Consider the following 16,093-nt stretch of genomic DNA (forward strand, 5'->3'; position numbering starts at 1 on the left):
GGGGACAGTGGGGAAATCCCAAAAGTATGATCATTTGAACATGTAGTTTTAATAAATGTTAAATATATTTAATGCATTGATTAGGTTTTTTTAAGCTATGCTTATTACAGAGCCCAGCATTTTTTTTAACTCATTCTTTATATCGCTATTATTATTTTTCTTACACAGTTTTAGTGTGTTTTAAAATAAAAACAATATATCTGTTTTTATATTTTGCATGGGGATGGATATATTTACCTGCAAGTAAATGGGATGAAAAGGTTTGAAAATCGATGGTTATAGGATCACCATCACTTACATTTAAATGCTTCATCAACGTTGATTATGCTCAGCTCAGGTTCCTGGACGGTGCCAAATTAGGTAAAGAGACTTTTTTTCCTTCTGTCTTTTTAGTAGAACCATAGCCTTTTAACGTATTAATTTTAAACTATTTTTACATATTGTATACTTTTTTGTGTTTGTGCGCGCAAAAATTCAAAAGACATCCACACTTTTTGCTCTATCTAAGGAATGTCCTAATAGCCTATTGGTTCAAGGAACCCCTTAATCCCGTCCCAAGATGTGATTGGTTAAGAAAGCTGTCCGTCACTTGCCCTCCCTGTTGCTGTAATGGTGCTTGGAGTGAGTCCTCGCGCATCTCATTCAGGCCAATGACATGCACCGAGTTAAAACATTGAATGACCGAGCAACGAATACGCTCAATAATGCAACGCTTAAGAAAGGTAAGGATACATACCCTTATCTATTCTCACTAAATAAGATATTAGTAAATTCATAAAATCATGATCAATTCATGTACGCTTACACAGTGTTTACAAGGCTTAGATATAATTTAATCAGCAAATGTTGATGTAACGTTACCTGGTCTTACTCCTTAGCAGCAGTTGTTATGGAAGCGCGTATACGTTACTACAATTCATCTTTGGCGACCATCATCTTATAATTTTTTTTTTTTTTACTGGTGTTATTTTCATATTTTATGACAGAGTTCAAAGTCACCTAAATAAATCTGACATTAACATCCGAGCTGTCACCGTGTCTTGAAAAGCGTATAAAAACATTGACACTAATATTATCATATATTTAATTAATTAATATATATTAACTATATTTGCTATTATTAGTAGTAGTATTGTAAAAAAAATTGTCATTATGATTTAAATTTTTGCCAACCCTTATTTTACAAAGCTTGACAAATTAGTTTAAAATCCTCTAATCAAATGCCATTTGTGATTGTGATTATTTTAGTCTTGCTTTTGGGAATTTGTGGGGGTCTATAAAGGGTCTCTTAAATGATGTTTGAGAACATTGAGAGCATTAGTGTTTGAAAACTACAGGTGTGAGAACCTCCAGGCCTGAATGAACAAAGCTGATCTCATATAGCTATTGAATAGAAGTATTAATTTAATGAGAATATTGTAATTTATGATATTGAATGCTTTCTAGTTTCTCACAGATTGATGTCAACTTTTGTTCAGGCGCCTTTGATGACTCCTTAGTTGGATGACATGAAACATGGTTCTAGGTCTGAGATTAAAGCTGCTTTGATGGGTTGGGAATACATTAACAGAACACAATGCAACGGAAACAGCCTTGTGGTTCCATCGCATAATCTGCATGTTTTTCCCTCAAAGGTCCAAACATCAATTGAACTCCTTAATTATGTTCCTTATTTAAGGACTAATTAAAATGGACATATTCAGACATGTATCAAAATCTGAATACGTGTTCTGAAGCATGTGTGTTGCTTGTGGTTTCATGCATTTTAATGCAGAAAGGGACGTAACCAGTTCATTTCATAGTAGTGCCTCCTCAAAATATGTTACTACATATAAGACTTTTTTTTTCTCATCCACATATTTGTATATTTTTTTACATTTACTGCATTTATTCATTTGCTGCTGTGATGTCTAAGTAAAGGCATTCACAAAAACATATAGTCCTAAAAAGTACTTTGAAATATAAAAGAATAGTCCACACCACAGCTGACCCTTTTCACATTTCCGGGTTTCTCAGAAATGGAAGTGTTAACGTTTCACAGCAGCGTTAACTAGTTTTTGTTTGTTTGTTTGTTTTGTTTTTCATTTGATGCAAAGGTAATATAATACTTAGTATAGTGTTATAAATGTACATATGTTTTTTTTTTATTATTATTATTAAAATTTACAGGATTTGCATCAAGTCTGTGAAAAAGGTCCACTATAATGTTAACAGGACAGAGAAACAATATTGTGTGAATTCTTTCAGGACGATTTTTTTTTTTTCAGCTGACGAATGATAAAAACATTGACAGCCAATCAGTATCCATCTTACAGAATCGGCAGATGACAAACCTGCAGTGCACGTTTGGAATAAACAGAACGATATCGTCCCCTGGTGTGGACGCTTATGTAGCTAGTTATAGTTACCGTTATCGTTATTGTTCTCAATGTGAACAGGCCTTAAATGCCCTATTCTCATGTGAAATTACATACAAGTGTTTGGCTTTGGGTTTAATGTCAGGTCCAATATAGGTTTTAAGTGCTTCATTCCTCAATAAATGATGTGCCATTCGGTAGTTGTAGCTACGTGATGGAAATTCCAGATTGCCACCTCTGGCCCCCTATTGTCCCTGATCTTTTCACTACTGAGCTCTTTTTTTTCCCCTCTCTGGCCATGTGTCTCAATCAAAACACACACAGGGGGGCTTTGTGTGGCAGTGTGTACACGAAAGCTGCTAATGAAATTGCATACTGAGTAGGTGCTACATTTGATTTAGAACTTACTTCACGACTGTTTAAAAGGATGAATGCACTATACGTTTGCCATATTTTTATGTGAATTACGGTGTCAGTTGCATCACTTCACTGCCATTCTCAAATCCTCCCCCATGGCCTGTGGGATAGTAACACGATGTGCACTTCAGAATCGACTTTTTAAATCAACAAATATAATTTTTGCCTATGAATACTATATTTATGAATACTATGAACTTGGTATATTCAGTGCAGTGAGGATCAGTGAATCGCAATTGAGTAAGAATGTTATACTTTCTGTAGATTGAGCCAAAGATTTTACTAGCTGAGCCCTGTAGCCATGTAGCAAGTCTCTCTGATATCCCATGTGGTGAGTGTTTATCTTCTGAGTAGATCAGGGCCGGTTTGGTGGAAATGGCCCCTGTGGACAATACTTCACGCTTAGTCAGTGCAAAGGGAGTCACACAGTTGATGTAAGTACCACATTCTAAATCCTGCCTGTGAGACTGTACCAGAGAGGAGCGACATGATGAGGTCTTTTTTTTTGCTGTTTTTGACTAATTGATATTGAATTTAAGTTATAATTATAATGGTTATAGATTATTGCAGACACACTTCCATGCACTTAAAAGAATCGTTTTTGGATTCCATAGCTTTACACTTTAAAAGAGAATTCTGTCAGCAGTTGAATCTTTGCAGCCCCTTCAGCAACCAGCAGCAGCACACACACACACACAGCAAGGTGTTTGAAGCCTGAGGGTTTGACTGAGTATTCATGAGAAAAATCACTTAGATTTTGTGTGCTTCTTGGTAAAAAGAGTGTGTGAAGAAGGGCAATCAGAATATATAATATGTAAGGAAGGTCAAATATTTCAATCAGATAGAGATGTAGATTTACAGCCATTTGTTTGTCTGTATGCTATATATATTGCAGAAAATGGGATGCTGCTGATGGGGCTGCAAAGATTCAACTGCTGACAGAATTCTCATTTAAAGTGTTAAGCTAGCAGGAATCCTAAAACGATCCTTTCAAGTGCATGTGTCTGCATTATGATGGCTGACATCACAGCAGAAACTGGCTGGGACTTTAAGACCTGCCACACATGATGCAGACACGCAACCCATTTTCTTTCAGCTTCATTTAAGACTTTATTTAACTAGTTTAAGATGGTGCTTAAAAGGATGACCAACAAAATGTTCATATTTGCACAGTTGTTTTTGTCGGTTCAAGCGCTGTCTGAAGTGGCTTTCTGTGTGTGTTTCGTGTGTCACAGAGTTATTTCGTATCTTATCTCGCTTGAATGGTTTGAAAGCACTTGCATGAATAAGAGCTTGATGTAATGCTAGCCACAGAATGACGGGGAAAAAATGCTGCGTTAATTGCATTGAATATTTTTAACGCATTAAACTGATTACATGCTTTAACGAGTTAATATTGACAGCCCTGATTTTAAATAAATGCTATAAACTAGGGATATCACCATACCCAAAATTTCAGTACCAATACCATAAAACTTCTACAATTCTCTGTATCAATTTCGGTAGTCCTAGCCTACAATAAAAAAATTTTTTTTACATTTTATTTAACTATTTAAAAAAAATGCTTTTTAAAAATTTAATTCAAGTTTACTGTTTATGATTATAATAATACATAATAATAATAATACTATATATTATAATAATTATAATAATACTAATACATTAGTAAATAATGCATATGAACATTTGAAGGCTTGAAAATTAATATTAAATATACATTTTAATATTAAATAGTATTAACTTTAAATTGTTTATTTAAAAAAATCAAGTGGAAAATTTGTTACCCTCTATGCACACCTAATAATAGGCTAATAATTATAATTATTTGTATTGTTATAATTAGTATTGCATTGTGACATAAATCTACTGTACAACAGTTGCCTAATAATATTTCTGTCAATTTCTTTAAGTTTAACCAAACTTTTATTTTTACGGGTTGCCGTGAAGATCTGTGTTATGATATGCCAGTTTTCTCAAGTGAAACGGTAAACTCATGAAGGGAAGGGACTTTCAGAGCGGAGTTTATGCATTCATGTTTTCATAGCGACAGAAGCTAAAAAGACAACGAGTGTCGTGTGCGCACGCGCAAGAATACGCGACAGCCATTTGCACATAGATGCAGAACATGAAGGATTAATATTTAAATAGTATTTTGCAGTTAAATATTCACAGAAACCAACACTATATTCAGCTACAGTCTGGAGCCCGGCGCTTAGACGGAACCTACTGAAAGCTGCCTATGGTTAGCCTACCTCAGGCAAAGCCCGTGGTAACGTTACGATAGAAATGCTGGTATCATCACATTTTTTAAAGGGGGGGGGGGGGGGGGGGGGGGGTGAAATGCTGTTTCATGCATACTGAGCTTTTTACTCTGTTAAAGACTTGGATTCCCATCCTAAACATAGACAAAGTTTCAAAAACTAATGTTGGATGTTTGATGGAGTATTTCTGTGTTAAAAATACTCCTTCCAGTTTCTCACAAGTTTCGGAGAGTTTTTTTTCGAGTATGGCTCGGGTTGACGTTAATAGATCGGAAGGTCCTCATATGGGCCGTACAGGCTCTTCTCCCGGTAGTGTGCGCGTGCGCGCGTGACTAGAGCGAGAGAGGAAATGCACGCCCATAAACACTCTCAGCTGCAGATCCAGTCGATCCAGGCGCCGCGCTCCACTTTATTCCTATGGGTGACTTCAATGCTTCAGCACAGCATTCCGGGAAGGCAGTGCTGCATTTGACCCGATTTGAACGTAGAAATGACGGGAAGCTTCACAACATCGCTTCAGTCGCGTCGCAAAAGTGGATCTCCACCGTTCACTGCTGTCAAGACTTTACCAAATCATACCAACGAAGTGTGTTTTTGACAGAGCGGTCCCAGCGATAAAGGTTCGGTCCTGCTTTGGAAGCAGCCGGTGAGTAAAACTGCTTCAAATGTCTATGCTCTTGGCTCGTCGCGTGAGTAAACATCAGTAAACGACACGATCGCATGCTTCGTCATTCAAATGCGCTAACGGTTACTCTATTGTTGTTCTGTATAACTTTACACTAGTCTGACGTGCAAAACCGTTTTGCTTGCTTCTGCTAAGGTTTAGTCGCATACAATAGTCCATAAACCGAATCATGTCCTCATAAACTGCGAGTAAACACAAACAAATGTTGAGAGGACACTAAATACAGTACATACCACAGAGACGGACGTCCTGCTGTTGCTGTTTCTCCTGTTCAATTTATTTCAGCCTCCGAATGATTCTGGATCATTATCTGTATTAGCTGAGATTGATTGCCATGGGTTTCTCCACACTTGAGGACGTCACCGCTCTGTTCGCGATCGTCATTCTTTAGCTCCGCCCACTCGATACGCCTCCAGCCGCTCTGTTTTTTCCGGAAAGACTCGGTACAGCCCATATTTCTTTTATAAATATAATAAAACTAAAGACTTTTCTGAGATATGAAGGATGCAATACTACTCTATAGGTACTCAAGATTGACATGAGATTGACTGAAACTGAGTGTTCCCCCCCTTTAAATTTCAGTACCGACTTGGTACCAAAATATCGGTACTTGTGACTTTCCTACTAACTTTCTATTCATCAAAGATTCCTAAAAGAAATACCAGTTTAAGCGGCATAACTGTTTTCAACTTGATAATAATAAGAAATGTTTAGTGAGCACCAAATTAGCAGAATGATTTCAGAAGTAAAAATTCTGCATCATTCAGCTTTACCATTACAGGAATAATTTCAAATGGATAATTTAATAATATTTCACAATATTACTGTATTTGATCAAATAAATGCAGCTTTGGTGAGCATAAGAGGTTTTTAAAATGCAAAAATTTTTAAGAACTGTAGGCTATTTCTCATTCCAAATGTTGTTGTTGTGCGAATGAAGCCGTGGTCTTATTCTTTGAATGCTCAGTCAGTGCGGTTGACGCCATTGGAATTAATCTGTTTTGAGTGCATGAATGAAGGGGAGTTAAATCTACTTCTCAGAAAGACCTGCTGGTTGCGTATAAGACTGTTTGTGTTCTTATTCAGTTGTCAAATCACTAATCATTTATGGCAGTAACGCAAACAATTTAGAGAGATGTACAATACACACACTGACACACATGTAAAAATACACGCCGGTAACGTCTGATCAGCCTTAAAGCACTGGTTGGTTAAGGTATAATTCTAAAATGCTGATGCTCAGGGAGTTGAGAACAGAAGAGTAGAGTTTGGGTCTATTGCGTCAAAGAACCCTGTTGAAAACCCAGCTCAGCAGCTTATATCAGCATCACTGCTCATCTCCACCTGCAAAGAACACATTGGCACACCTAAAGGTGTCTGTGCAGGTGCAATGCTCAATAGTCCTGTGAGGAGATATCTCAATTCAAACACACTGGTGTTCTTTGATCAAAGAGCATACAAACAATTCTCCATAAATGTATTACGTTATGAACTACATTTGAACACTTTCAGAAAATGGATAGATATGGTAATTTCTCATGTAAAAATAATGTTCAGTCGCATATCAACCTTCTGAATGATTCAATACTTAAATTACCATCCAAAAGTGGTGGCCAACCTCTAGTTTCTATTTTAAAACGTTTTAAAATATAATTTATTCCTGTGATGAGCAATTTTTGAGTAATGAGTAATTACAACAACAACAAAACAGAAATCATTCTAATAATGATTTGATGCTCAGCAAAAATTTCTTATTATCGATTTCGAACAGTTGTGTTGATTATATAATATTATAATATTTTTGTGGAAACCATGATACATCATACAGTTCAAAAGAAAAGCATTTCTTTAGAATTTCATGAATTTAATGATGAATCCTTACTGAATGAAATTTTTTAATTTATTTAAAATAATGAATAGTGGTGTTGCATTTTTGGTGTAATTATTTTTCTGTGAGTTAAGCGTAATCTGAATTGGAATTCTGTTATTGCCTCATACATCATATTCTTTGTGGCGTAACAGGTGTGTAGAGCTTGTGTTATGTGTGCTGTTAGTCCTCAGTGACTCTTGGGCACTCTGTGTACTTCTGTTTTTGCTCTTTAGGGACTTTGTTAAAGAAACTACATCAGCAAACTCACCCTAATTGCATCCTGAAACTCACAAAACACACACACTGATCTCAGTCACATTTGTAGTAAGCCATTTAATGTATTTAAAATGTAATTATATAAATGTGTTACTCTTTATTTTTGTCATTTTCTTTAAATTATAAATCATTTAATTATAAAAAAATGTGAATTATTTAGTAAATAATGAAAAAGCTTAAAAAATCCACACAGGTTTAGACGACTAAATATAAAGCAAAGAAATCTAAAAAATAAAATAAAATAAAAAGCTTTGGGTTTAGTTTAAGGAAAGGCTATTTAAGGTTACAGGTTAAGGTTAAGACAGGTTAAGGCAGTGTCATGGTCTTAATGTATTCTCTCTCTCTCTCTCTCTTTTCCCAGGTAAACTGGAAAAAAAATGTATGTAGTCCCTACAGGGGGAGATTTGAGGACCACTAAAAAAGGCACGGATTAGGATCTCTGTACACACTAATCCCAGAAAGAAGACTGTAGAGTGAGTCAGAAGCACAGAAAAAACACACCGAGGTGAACAAATGAGAGGGAGTGTCTGTTTTCCACGTGGTGCCCCTATTTCTGAACAACCAAGCAACCAAAGATGTTAAATGAGAGGAAGAGCCATACAAGAAACCAGGGCCACCGAGAGCAGCGCGGAGCCTTGTTATAGCAGCCAGGCAACAATCACAGCCCTCACCGTTCTCAACGCTGATCCCCAGTCTATTTTTATCCTTGAGACAAGGCACCAATTAAATCGGCCATATCTGATGAGGTTCAGGAAGACGCAGGACTGAGGGGAAGGAACAGCATTGTGCACCTGACCACTTGGGTGATGCAGGCGACCCTAAACATCTACTCCTTTATACTTGGATATGTGTATAACCTTGAGCTGAGATGTGGCGATGATGAGCTAATTTTGGAAATTGACACAGACGTTCAGGACAACATGTGAAGGTGAGAGAGGACTATTCATTAATGTGCAATGAATTAATGAAAGATCAGTAAAAAAAAAAAAAAAAAAAAATTATTAAAATGTATTTTATTTACATGTACTATTAGTGTGTGAAAATTTGTAATATTATATACATTAAATTTTATGTACAACGATTATATATATATAAGTGATGTTCAGCCATGGAAAAAAATAACCTATTCACCCTTAATTTAAATGATTACAACTAATTGTTATTTTGTAAGCATATTGCATAGTTATGCTTGGAATAAACTGACTTATTTGTGATAACGCAATGAAATATGCCAAATTGCTCCGACATAATTTGTCATACAAAGAAATTATGAACATGCCAAAACAAGAGAGAACCAGTGAAATATAATGAACTGCTTATGTTGTAGTCTGTGTATGCTTTTTATGTTAGTTTTTAGTTGTTCTATGCAATTTTTTTGCATATTAAAATTAAATTGTTGCTGTAGTTTACCCCTTTGTTGCCATCATTTTGTCAGATAAATACCTTAACCAAGTGTAGTGTTTTGTTCTTCTCTTGTATTTAAAAATAAATAAAAAATGTATCATAATTTCATGGTTTAATATAACTTCTGTCAGGATCACCATTGTGAAATATGATACAATTGGGATATAGTTCAGATTGGTAGTATGGTTCTGTGCAAGAACTCCCTGCGCATCCATTCAGCCTAGCATAGGTAAGCGCAGGGAGAGCAGTGATAAACCCCCCTAGAGTAAACAAACAGAAGCAACGATGCATTACAGATATCATTAATGTCAATATTCATTATTTTGTCATTATAATGCCAATATTCATTATTTTCATCACAAATTTCCAACCTACAGTCAGCTGATGTGAGCTTGACTAACGTGACCTGCCAGAACTAATGCTATATGCTGGTTTTGTAGGATTATTAAAATAAATCCAAATATCAATCCAAAATATTTGTATATACATGTACATAATATGTATATAATATGTATAAGACTATAGTTCAGTTGTTTCAAATTCGGCTGCTGGAGGGCCACTTTCCTACAAAGTTTAGCATCCATCCCCTTAAACCCACCTAAACCAGCTAATCAAGGTCTTACTAGGCAGACTAAAAACTTCCAGGCAGGTTGTTTGACGCAAGCTGGAGCTAAATCTGCGGGATAGTGGCCCTCCAGGACCAATTTTAGACACCCCTATGCTACAATAATATTTAAAATATTTCAATAATAATTATAATACATTATATTATGTTATTCGCTCCTTGATAGGCTCCTTGAGTTTATAGATAGAGCTTAATAAACCAATTTATCTTCCTCCTTATTTATCATTTCATACCTTCAGGAGGTGCTTTAGTTCCAGGTCTCCTGCCATGAGCTAAGCCCCCCAGTGGCCTGTGGCAGGATGACTGCCGTCTATCCATCTGGGGGGGGCTCGGTCGGGGTCTCAGCTGTGGGTCCCCAGCGTTATGCACGATGGAGCCGTCAAGACAGCTCCGACATCTGCACAGACGACGAGGGGACCCAGCCGCGCCGCCTCACCCCGCTGGAGAAGCTCAATCTGGACATGTGCCAAGATGAGAAGATGGTGAGAGAGCTCACCGTGGGCCGCCGCATTGGATTCTACAAGATACGCGGCGAGATCGGCTGCGGAAACTTTTCTCATGTCAAGCTGGGCATCCACGCTCTAACGAAAGGTAAGCAGTTGTGTGTAATGGTACATACTCTTTGACTTTCTTAAGACGTTTTCCTGCAAGCTACAGTAGGTGGTTGAATTATGGATATGTTCATCTTAGAGCAGCCCACTGACACTAAAGTTTCATGTTAAGTGCCTGGAAATGCATAGAGCCCTGTTTTTACTTGCGTTAACCTCTATAAAAGTCCACCCAGTAAATTATAGAAGGTTGAAACTTCAGATGTTTATTTAAGAACATCTGTATAACATTATATAAAGTTTTATTAGGTTATGTTGTATATTTAGAGTCTTTTTGAATACTAAAATGTTCTTTTTTTTGTACTGAATATTTGATTATATAATTAATATTAGAGTAATTAATATATTAATTTACTTTTTGTTGTAACATCAAAAAACATGTTAATAATTGTAATACAGTTATTTAACAAGTCGAATATACACATTAAGATTAAGATTAAACATTAAGATTAAAATGTTTAATCAAGGCTGCTTTGATCAAAAATACAGTAAAACCTGTAATATTGGAAAATATTATTACAATTTAAAATAACTATTCTATTATATTACTCAAGTTCAAAAGTTCATTTTTGTGAAATTGGAATTTTTGTAACAATGTTAAAGTTTTTACTTTAATCAATTGAATATATCCTTGCTTAATAATATTAAATAAAAAAAATCATAATACACATAATTTATAAAAGAATCTTACTGACTGACCCCAAATGTTTGATCAGAAGCGTATACAAAGGAGATTGATACATTTTATCCAAAACAGGTAGTGAAGTTAAGTCACATTATTTATATAGTGCTTAATACAATACATATTTTACAATACAGTGATATGAATCATGCTGTTGTTCAGCTGAAGTCATTTCATCAACTATTAAATGAGTTAGTGCCATATATAAAGCAGTTTTTCAGAAAAACAGTTTTCATCCAGTCGTGTCAGTGCAGTCAGATCAATAATATTTTTAAATGTTTCCCCAACTAAGGTAGTAATAATTTATATAATAAATTAAATGAATACAATACATTGAAATCAAATGTTCCTGCCAAAATTGTTGTTGTGATAGAGTGCTGTTATATGTAGTTTTAACCCATTTTTAGTGACAAATATGTATTATTTATTAATTATTTAAGTGTTTTTGCTCTGACATGAGTGTGCTTTATGGTCAGTGTTATAGTATGGGTGAAAATGTGCCCGGTCAGTCAGGTTTACATTGATAATGTGGGAAGCATGTCCTCGGTCAAAGTCAAGCTGAGACAAGTTGTCTGGTTCAGAAACAGATGGATCGATTTGTGGTCTCACATTTCTGTCGAGACCTTTAGAATTGCTGAAGGCCTCATCAAGATTGGTGTGTGTAAGGGATAGGAGGTTGTGGTGCGCTGTTACAAAGCGATGTGAATTACATGCAGTGTATATGTAGTGTCGCAGCAGATCTCCAAGAGAGGGTGTAGAATGACATTCCATATCGCATGGCACACCATATCTGATATCAAAACTGCTCAAAGGTCTTTTCTTTATGACAATGGATGTTTACTGCTGTTTTGACTAAACACTTCATATATACAATATTTTCTGAATCAGAAGCTCCTGTAGCTGAAACTTTATGTTGTCATCCACAGACAAAGTAGCCATCAAGATTTTGGACAAGACCAAGCTTGATCAAAAGACCCAAAGGCTGCTCTCCCGGGAGATATCAAGCATGGAAAAACTACACCACCCAAATATCATCCGCCTGTACGAGGTGGTGGAGACGCTGACCCGCCTGCACCTGGTCATGGAGTACGCAAGCGGAGGAGAGCTCTACACGAAGATCAGCACAGAGGGAAAGCTCTCTGACATCGACAGCAAGATTGTCTTCTCTCAAGTTCTCTCAGCCGTAAAGCATATGGTGAGATGTCCACGAAGCAAAGGAATAGAATTCATGGAGGCACTTCATTAGAATTGTGGGCTGAAAGTTTAAATGATGATGCTCTTTTGCAAGCTTCGTTTTCATTGCAATTACTTTTCTCTCTTTTAACTTTTTAACTAGTTAACGTTTTCAGTGTTGCTATAAGATTTGAGGGTCAGTTATGCCTTTTTTTGTCAGAACCTATTAATTTATTCAAAAATACAATAAAATAAAAATACAGTTAATACAGAAACCTGAATTACCTGAATACTCCAAATAGTCCAAATACCCTTCTAAATATGTTTCTGAATTTCAATTAATTTTGATATATTCATCTTAATATTAATATGTTCTTTGAGCAGCCCACTGACAGATCCTGTTATATTATAACACCTCACTGACACCATGTACACTATCTTGAAATGCATATTTAGAGTTCTGTTTTTTTTTAAATAAATTTTCCTAGTAAATTAGAAGGTTGAAACTTTATTTTAATAAATTATTAATGTATTACATTATAAAATATAACATTTTATTAGGCTATGTTTAATTAGATATAACTCATTAAATTAAAATCTTAAATTTTTAAGTATGAAATATTTTTTATATAATTCATATTATAATTAATAATTATTATTACTATTACTATCATTATACTAATAATTACTATTATGTCTACTATTTTGTATGCTGCAAAGCAATTAACATGTTGAGAATTGTGGAAAAATATAAGTAAAAGTCAGGTATTTACTATATAAAGTTTTAATAGGCTGTTTTGAATATTAAAATCCTGTATATTTAATATTTTATTATAATATTATAATTAATATTTGTTATTTACACTCACTTGAAGGATTATTAGGAACACCTGTTCAATTTCTCATTAATGCAATTATCTAATCAACCAATCACATGGCAGTTGATTCAATGCATTTAGGGGTGTGATCCTGGTCAAGACATTCTCCTGAACTCCAAACTGACGGGCCGGTCTGAGTATTTCACAATCTGCTCAGTTACTGGGATTATCACGCACAACCATTTCTAGGGTTTACAAAGAATGGTGTGAAAAGTGAAAACATCCAGTATGCAGCAGTCCTGTGGGCGAAAATGTCTTGTTGATGCTAGAGGTCAGAGGAGAATGGGCCGACTGATTCAAGCTGATAGAAGAGCAACTTTGACTGAAATAACCACTCGTTACAACCGAGGTATGCAGCAAAGCATTTGTGAAGCCACAATACCGATAACCTTGAGGTGGATGGGCTACAACAGCAGAAGACCCCATCGGGTACCACTCACCTCTACTACAAATAAGAAAAAGAGGCTACACGGGCTAATATGCACGGGCTAACCAAAATCGGACAGTTGAAGATTGAAAAAATGTTGTCTGGTCTGATGAGTCAGAATTTGGCGTAAACAGAATAAGAACATGGATCCATCATGCCTTGTTACCACTGTGCAGGCTGGTGGTGGTGGTGTAATGGTGTGGGGGATGTTTTCTTGGCACACTTTAGGCCCCTTAGTTCCAATTGGGCATTGTTTAAATGTCACGGCCTACCTGAGCATTGTTACTGATCATGTCCACCTCTTTATGTCCACCATGGCATGTACCCATCCACTGATGTCTACTTCCAGCAGGATAATGCACCATGTGACAAAGCTCAAATAATTTCAAATCGTTTTTTGAACATGACAATGAGTTCACTGTACGAAAATTGCCCCCCAAGTCAGCAGATCTCAACCCAATAGAGCATCTTTGGGATGTGGTGGAACGGGAGCTTTGTGCCCTGGATGTGCATCCCACAAATGTCCATCAACTGCAAGATGCTATCCTATAAATATGGGCCAACATTTCTAAAGAATGCTTTCAACACCTTGTTGAATCAATGCCACGTAGAATTAAGGCAGTTCTGAAGGTGAAAGGGGGTCAAATGCAGTATTAGTATGGTGTTCCTAATAATCCTTTAGGTGAGTGTATTTATTTTTTTGTAAGTACATGTTGAAAACTATATATATTTCACAGTTTTCAACAAAAAAGTAAATAAATAATACTTATTAATTATAATGTTATTATAAAATATTAAATGTGAGTGTGTGTATATATATATATATACAGTATATATATATATATATATATATATATATATATATATATATATATATATATATATATATATATATATATATATATATATATATATATATACAGTATATATATATATACTATATATATATATATATATATATATATATATATATATATATATATATATATATATATATATATATATATATATATATATATACATACACACTGAAATATATGTGTACGAAATAAGAACAGTTGTGTGTGTATATATATATATATATATATATATATATATATATATATATATATATATATATATATATATATATAGTTATATTAATCAATCAACATTGTTATATCAACATTGCAAAATATCTATACATTTAGTTGCTAATAGTAATTTCTCTTTGTCATTTTGCAGCATGACAATAACATCATTCACCGAGACCTGAAAGCAGAGAATGTTTTCTACACCTGTAGCACCTGTGTTAAAGTGGGAGACTTTGGCTTCAGTACCGTCAGCCGTCGCGACGAGACCCTCAACACCTTCTGCGGTTCTCCCCCTTATGCCGCCCCTGAGCTCTTCAGAGACGAACACTACATAGGAGTTTGTGTGGACATCTGGGCACTGGGGGTCATGCTCTTCTTCATGGTGACCGGCACCATGCCCTTCCGTGCCGAAACGGTGGCCAAGCTGAAACGCAGCATCCTGGATGGGGCGTACACAGTGCCTACCTGGGTGCCGGAACCTTGTCAGAAACTGATCCGGGGCATCCTGCAATCTCAGCCGTCTGACCGCTACAGTGTAGAGCAGATGATGGGCTGTGAGTGGCTGCTGCCGGTGGAGTTTCCCAAGGCCATGGAGCCCTTTAAACTGGACCCACTCCATCTGGCTGAGTCTAAGCCAGGGGACCTTGAAGAGCATGAGATAGAGGTGAGAAATGCCCTGGAGGCTCTTGGCATCACCACAGACCACATTCGTAACAACCAAGGCAAAGACTGCAGGAGTTCCATCACTGGAGTCTATCGAATCCTCTTACACCGCTCACATAAACGACAAGCAGTGGACAGCATGCCAGTTGTTACTCATGTAGTAAACGGGACTGATGCCAAAAAGGACCGTCTGAAGACATACAGGAGCCTGAGGCATACATCCAAACTCTGCATCATTCTGTGATGCTCAAAAAGCTTATATAGAAATGAGGGACAACTATAGTTCAGCTAGTTATATTTGATATACCTCTTTTGTTATCTTTTTACATTGAAAATGAGATCAATTAATGTCTCTAAGTAGTCTTCATGAATAATTGGAAAGTATGAGTGTTTTCAGGTGAGTGAAGCAAGACTTTTGTCTTAATGATATGGATGTCATGTCATAAATGTAATAAAGTGCTTTAGACTGCATTGTTCTGAGTATTCTCCTTGCAATATAAAAAGCAAATATATTTCAGAGGCTCAATTTTTTCCCACAAATGTTAGAAAATATTTTATTGTGTAAATGAATGTGTTCCAATGAATTGATAATATTTTAATATTATATCTGATGCCCTAAAAGAGCCCCCCCCAAAAAATAAATAAATAAATTGACATATAAAATAAAAGTCCCCTGAATAATGAATATCATATA

General features: G+C 35.8%; 1 protein-coding gene across 1 annotated transcript; it reads left to right on the top strand.

Annotated features, from left to right (window-relative positions):
- Positions 1-606: 606 nt before the first annotated feature.
- Positions 607-15,933, top strand: nim1ka (NIM1 serine/threonine protein kinase a). The gene is made up of 5 exons (XM_067412597.1): positions 607-722; positions 8,228-8,794; positions 10,135-10,486; positions 12,112-12,380; positions 14,888-15,933. The coding sequence occupies exons 3-5, from the start codon at positions 10,195-10,197 to the stop codon at positions 15,641-15,643; spliced, it is 1,317 nt and encodes a 438-aa protein (XP_067268698.1). The 5' UTR covers positions 607-722; positions 8,228-8,794; positions 10,135-10,194; the 3' UTR covers positions 15,644-15,933.
- The last annotated feature ends 160 nt before the right edge of the window (positions 15,934-16,093 follow it).

Source organism: Pseudorasbora parva, chromosome 13 (genome assembly GCF_024679245.1).
Source record: "Pseudorasbora parva isolate DD20220531a chromosome 13, ASM2467924v1, whole genome shotgun sequence".
Taxonomy (NCBI): Eukaryota; Metazoa; Chordata; class Actinopteri; order Cypriniformes; family Gobionidae; genus Pseudorasbora; species Pseudorasbora parva.

Excerpts from the sequence above, each read along its gene's own strand:
- nim1ka (XM_067412597.1), top strand. The coding sequence starts at position 10,195 with ATGACTGCCGTCTATCCATCTGGGGGGGGCTCGGTCGGGGTCTCAGCT. Across the intron at positions 10,487-12,111 it reads CATCCACGCTCTAACGAAAG|ACAAAGTAGCCATCAAGATT; the intron begins GTAAGCAGTTGT and ends TGTCATCCACAG. Across the intron at positions 12,381-14,887 it reads TCTCAGCCGTAAAGCATATG|CATGACAATAACATCATTCA; the intron begins GTGAGATGTCCA and ends GTCATTTTGCAG.